This window comes from Larimichthys crocea, chromosome VII (assembly GCF_000972845.2).
Source record: "Larimichthys crocea isolate SSNF chromosome VII, L_crocea_2.0, whole genome shotgun sequence".
Taxonomy (NCBI): domain Eukaryota; kingdom Metazoa; phylum Chordata; class Actinopteri; family Sciaenidae; genus Larimichthys; species Larimichthys crocea.
The window spans coordinates 5,011,977-5,018,433 of record NC_040017.1 but is presented as its reverse complement, the minus strand read 5'-3'; the positions used below and the strand labels follow the sequence as shown (position 1 = coordinate 5,018,433).

The 6,457-nt window shown below is 41.2% G+C and overlaps 1 protein-coding gene across 2 annotated transcripts in view; it reads right to left on the bottom strand.

Moving 5' to 3' along the window:
* Window positions 1–2,350: 2,350 nt before the first annotated feature.
* The window catches only part of LOC104920876 (unconventional myosin-Ic), a 57,021-nt gene continuing 52,914 nt past the window's right edge, over window positions 2,351–6,457 (bottom strand). For both annotated transcript variants that reach the window (XM_010733260.3, XM_010733261.3), the window contains 5 exons: window positions 6,234–6,369; window positions 6,078–6,148; window positions 5,895–5,992; window positions 5,714–5,813; window positions 2,351–4,935 (listed from right to left, as the gene is read on the bottom strand). In XM_010733260.3, the coding sequence (XP_010731562.1) occupies window positions 4,909–4,935; window positions 5,714–5,813; window positions 5,895–5,992; window positions 6,078–6,148; window positions 6,234–6,369 (432 nt within the window). In that variant the 3' untranslated portion in view covers window positions 2,351–4,908. The remainder of the gene's footprint in view (window positions 4,936–5,713; window positions 5,814–5,894; window positions 5,993–6,077; window positions 6,149–6,233; window positions 6,370–6,457) is intronic.

Below are 6,457 nucleotides of genomic sequence, written 5' to 3'. Positions count from 1 at the left end.
CAACTCCTCAATCACCACCTGTTACATTGCTGCCACCGGTAAAGACAATTGCAGCCTGCAGCGTGTCACTCAGTCCGCTGAGAAGGTGATCGGGGCCTGGAACACCTCCCAGAGGTGGAGACACTTCCTCTAGCAGGAGGCTGCGCTCCATCAGGAACCAAAAACCAACTCTGACACTGACTGTCATCCTCGACTGCCCAGACCCAACACGTTAGTTACATTAATGTAGGATGTACTGACTCTCTGCATTACATTAACAGCCACCTGTTATGAGAATTTTTAAGGAAGGACCCTTGAATAAGGAGGACTGGATTCAAAGTTTCAAAGTTTAAGTTGAATTTATTATTCTTGTACAAGAAGGAGCGTTTAACAGTGCAACACACAAGAGGGTTACAGAGAAAAGGCTCCCTGAAGAGCCTTATCAGTTGGTTCTTATACAATTTTTAAATGGGCTGTCTCAGACACCTCCCTCACTGATGAGTCTGCTCAGCAATGAACATTATGTATCAAAATGACACTTCTCAGGCCTGTTTCTCACGTCCTTTCCTCTCCTGTCCTCGAACTACTGATATCTCTCCATGCCAGCCTCAGCAAAACACAGGCCAAATAAGGGAGGTGCACGAGACATGCAAAAGACAGGAAACACACATCATATGATCAAAACATCTGAACCCCAGTATAATCCTAATTTTTATAACATCACCTTTTCGTAATATCTTTTGGATTGCTATAACAAGTTTGCACATTATATATTCGGTATACTGTGATCTTTGCACATTTCTGCACAGCTCTTTTTATTTTGAAAACATTGTATATATATTTATATCTTCTAGTACTTCAATTTTATCTTTTTTTTACTTCATGTTTGTCGTGCACAGAAACACCAAGACAAAGTTTTTGTATGTGAAAACCTACTTGGTAATAAACCTGATTACGACGCATCTGTTTTGCTGTCATTACATGTGCACTAACATTAACAGATCACTGTGGATCTTCAGGGGAACGTTTAGATTTATAGATTTTTACTTTTTTATGATTCAAATTTGTCGAGATTTAGAAATTCTTTCAATTTCACAGAAGTCTGAGGCAGATTCTTTTGCATTGAAGCTGCTGTTATCTTTAAATAAAACCACAGTAAGTCTTCATGTCACACTGAAAACGACTTATCTCAAGTTGGGTGTCCACGGGAAGATCAGACTATGAATGAGGAGTGAAAAACTGAGAATTTGGTCTCAAGTTCGCCGAAAACCTGAAACCGTCACTGAAACTCCTGCAGTAATCCTGTAATCTTTGTCTTGTTCTGATTCATGTCGGCATCAGCTGCAGTGGCACTCACATTTCTAGACCTGGAAAATGGGCAGCAGGAAAAAATCAAGAAAAACTGAACTTCTATGCAATTTTTTCACACTTTGCAAAGTCATCCAGTGGATTAGATCATCTGGCAGTAGTATTATCAGCGAAATTTAAAGGTCAGTCTATGCATAATGGACTCTTTTATATAATGTCATATCAGTGGATTATTGGTCAAACTGTTTATTTAATCCGTAACGATGCATCACATAGCGGAGCAGAAGTATAGCTGAATAAAAGTGAGTCCTCAAAACTGTGTTTAAGTGCAGTACTTTAGTAAACTCCACCTCTGTTGATGGATTTAAACACAGGACTACCGGACAGGCTCAGACCCAGGGGCCCATATGGTCAGACGGCCTCTTTATGAAGGGACTGATATTAACGTTTTTCTGAGAAAAGTCAGAGGATGAAAGTAGTGATGGTGAAATCCAGCTTTCTTTACACATATGGTATGGTATAGGTGAACAATGTTTTACTTAACCTCCGCAGGATTTGACTTTCTGTCAACTGGGTCAACTTATGATTGTAACCTGAGCTGGATAGTGTTGTTAGGGCTAGTGTTGTGCCAGAACAGGAGCTGGGCGCAACAAGTGGCCAATGTGACCGGGCTTAGCAACCTCTATGAACAAAATGACAGAGGAGAAGAGACAGAAGAGGACGTTGATTGAGGAAGCTCAGATGAGAAAAGAGTGAAGATAACAGTAAATCTGGAACTGACTTTTAGTGGTTGGTGAGAGCTTGGTGAAATAAAAGGCTGAAAGACGCCGAGCTGGGCTGACTGCTGTTGGACTAGTAAGTATTATTAGCTGGCTGCTATGTGTTGTGTTGGTGACCTTGCTTGATGCTCAGCTGTTTGTAAAGTTGTCAACTCGCTAGTTTTTAAATCAGTAAGTAATATAAAAATACCAATTTTTACGTAATCCAGACACACATACCAAAGCAATTTAAGACTTCAAGATTATTACTGAGTTATTAACAAACACAGACAGGGAAACACAAATTATGTTTGCATCTCAAATTTATTTTTCAAATCTTTAGTATCTTATCTTTTAGTGTGTTGGCATAATTATACATTGGTGTGGTGCATACAGTAAGTCAGGACTGATAACAGGAGTGCATCTGTAAATCAATAGATAAACTTAGAATTTGGTTTGACTAAAGCTTATACACACAGAGGGAGACCTTTAGGTGCTGCTGGGAAAGATTTTGAAATGACCCGACAACCGTTGTCAGCCGAAGACTGGACTCTGTCATGGAGGTATTTCTCTTTTATTCCACACAGGTCTGCTGTATTGCTATCCAACAAAGGCACATGAACATGTTTGCGTTAACAAACAATACTAGAAGCGTCTTCTCCCAAAAAACGTTTCACATCAAACCTCACTTGGCTTGAAGCTCTCATTTATAACACAGAACACAAACTGTACATACAGATCTCCCTCCTGAAAACAACAACATAACATTCAGAACCGACATAGTAATATATAAATCATACAACACAGAATCACTAGAAATCAACAGGGTCTTTGGCTAGTATATTTTAAGTGCAGTCGCACAGTCCTACGTCGGCATATTGCACCCGCCTCACCACCCAGAGCCATGTAGAGAAAAAGTTCTGTCACCGAGCGAGGCTTGGAAAGAAAGAAAAAAGAAAAGAAAAAAGTCTTGGAAATAACTTTGGAGCTACTCTTAAAAGTTTTCAAGAACTTTTTTTCAGGATCAGTCTTTGGTCAGAGTTTAGACAGTGAGAGGTTTGTTGTAGAACTGGTCTATAGGATGCCTTTAACTTGAAGTGGTGTCTTATTTGGACTTGTTAGATATTTGCAGGATATATATTTATATTTAGCTTCCAATGTCAATTTAGATGCTACTTCAAAAGTTCTTCCAGCCCTGAAAGGGACCAAATTTTGGAAAGAACTGGATTTATGGCACTGAAGGAATAGAGCGATATTTGGGGAATGCACTAATGTGTTTTTTCCCCCTTTGACAATTAGATGCAAAGATCAATACAACTTTCATATCTGTGCGTTAACTGTGAAGCTACCATAGCCTGTGAACCAAGGCCGTAGCTTCATATTTAGCATGTAGACATGAGATTGGTATCAATCTTCTATTCCTTTAAAAATGTCACTTTTAAACAGCTATGAGTAGCTGTGATCTAAAACCACAGGTTCTCTGTCTTCACATGAATTTTAGCTGAAGGCAGACTTCAAGTTCAACAATGTGGCTTCAAATTGTGTTTTAGTCTCACATTTATAAAATGTCGTTCATAAGACAGAATTGTAAAAGGGGTGAGATTTATTGGGTATCAACACAAAAAAAAAAAGGGTTGCAACGCTTTCAAAAAATATTGGTCAAAGCCTCATCAGGTGAAGCCATCAGACCAGTTCAGTCACAGAGACAGAAGCTCCAGTTCTCTAAGACAGACAGCAGACAGGTCAGGGAGAAGACTGGAGAGGCAAAGCGGAGAGGAAAGGTGGAAGAACGGAGGAAACGTAGCCAATGACAGACAGATAGACAGAAAGAGAGAGAGAGAGATGCTGTGGGGCCTTGGACTGGGTCAGAGCATGTCATGTGGTTCTGAACAAGGGAAGACGGCTGCTGCTGCTGCTGCTGCTGCTGCTGGAGCAATGTTCAGTCAGAGGACGACAGGTTTCTATCTACACACAACTCGACTCACTCATGTTGAGTGTCATGGTTTTCATACATCAATATACAGCTCAACTCACTTATTATGAATGCATTAGTCAAGGAGAAAGGCACAAGCACCTGGGGTCAAGGCGTCCTATCGTCTTTCTTTTCAGCTTTCTCTGCCTCTCTCACACACGTCTCACATACTTTGTTCCTTCTCATTCTAACACTACGAATATATTCAGTTGTACATTCAGCTATTTATTCGGATTCAGTGAGCCACAGTCTGATACGACGAGCCTTTATGTGCCGAGGTATCTCCGTTTGACTGAGAAGTTATTCTTCCTCATCCCTGAACCTGTCCACAGCTAACCTACATACTGTCAGCCTTGTTCTACACACCTTCATGCTTCAATAACAAGCCATCTGCCCCAGTTAGAGAAGTAGTGTCAGCCTATAAGTCAAGCAGAAAGAGTTAACAGGAAAAAAAAGAGGCAACAGGCAACAACTAACCCTGATTTTCATCAACAACAATCACCTTTTCCTCTCACTGTTGTCTCTTATTCTTACTCTTCCCTCATCGTTTTCTTGGTCATGTTCCCAAATAAAGCACAATAAACACACGGCGCAAAAAAAAAAATGCACCAACATATTTGTTATTCCTTGGCCTCATATATAAAATCAGACTATTCAAACTGCAACAGTATTAATCCCAAAAATATAATATATAAACATAAATATATCAATTTGTTTTGCTGGATTTTTATTTTTTATTTTTTTTGTTTTTTTAATTGGAAGCACGTGTCACCCATGCGGTGACAGCTGGCGTCTGATTGGCTTAGGCAGAGCGGGGTCTGCTGTCGTGTGATTGGAGGAGGATGGGAGAGGTTCAGGAGTACTTGGGTCCTGGTGTTATCGGTGTGGCCATCATCTGGAGTTCAGTCTGGGAGCCGTCTGGAAGAAAAACATCACGTCAAGTCACAAGTCTTTGGACGGAAGCAGGAAGTCACCACATGACGACAGAAACATCTTCGTCCGCAGCTTATTCCAAATAACACGAGTAAGAAGAGCTGTTTGTTAGAATTCATTAACCAGATAACACTGAGTTGCAATCGCCACCACGACAAAAAGCTAGTTAATCATTTTCATTATTTTTATGACAAGTCTGAGGATTTTACAGTCCTTGAAAACTGTTAAAAAAACTCCACTTCAATCGAGTAAAAGTCTTCTTGAAATAGTGTTGTCAACAGAATTGTCCAATATAAAGATATTAAAGCTGCATCGACTGACATTTTTGGCCACATAGGGGCAGCACAACAAGCTGTAATCACAACAATCACTACCTGATGCATACTCAATATGTACACGTATAGATTTATTTTGAGTGGCGTTCTACTGCTGTTAGCTTCATGTAAGGACACAGAAAAACAGGATAAGGCTTCACATTAAATGCACATTGGCACCTTCTGAACTTGCTACAAATGCTAAAAAACACCTAACCTCAAGTTTGTGGGCCATAAAACCAAAACAATGTGCTAAAAGACGCTAAAATGATCTGTAGAACTGCAGAATCAGATGAGAATTTTCTCAGGGTTAGTACCCCCTTTCTCATTTCACAGCCATTTGATCCATTGTTAGCAGGAAATTGTTGACTAGTGCAGCTTTAAATAGTATCACACTGTAACATCAAACAGTATTTACAGATAAAGTGAGGCAGATGTAGCGGACTCACCACAGACAAGTGTCCGTTTTTAGCCTTGGCCACCAGCAGTTCTGATCCGGGCGTGAAGTCTATGATCCCCTCTTTCCCCTGACCCACTGTAAACTTTATACTGGAGGAGGAACACAGACAGTTAGACAGGCTTTCGACCAATGTGACATCACATACTGTTAAAGCTGTTCCCGCTCCTCACCTGCCCTGGTTGATGTTGATGCTGTTTATTTTGTCAGCGCAGATCGCAATCTTGGTCAAGGTCTCGATCACGTGGTCGCTCTGCAGGACTACGTCTCCCTGTGAAGACACCATCAAACAGACGCTCAGTGAAGACTCGCGCAAAGCTCCATGAGATCTGTTTCATTCAGAGTCCGGGTTTTACCTTCTGTTTGTTGTCGTCACTGGGCACGTGCAGAACGAACAAGCCATCGCTGAGAGAGCTGACTGAGATACCTGCAGGAGGAAGGACGCTTTTAATGATCAGTGAACCAAACACTGTCCACACACACAAAAACAAACTTGGCTGTTGACCTCTGACCTTTCAGAGCTCCGTAGTCGATGCGCTGTTTGAGTTTGGCCTCCTCTACGATAACAGCGCTGTTAGCGGTGAGCAACAGCTGGCGGGGTCGGGCCTTGTAGCCTTTTCTGTCATACTTGGTGACGGGCACGGCATACTGAGGACAGAAGGATGGGACGGTCAGGACACTTGATGGACACACTCATAGACAGACATTACGCTGCTCTTTGTTTGTGACTTCGCTT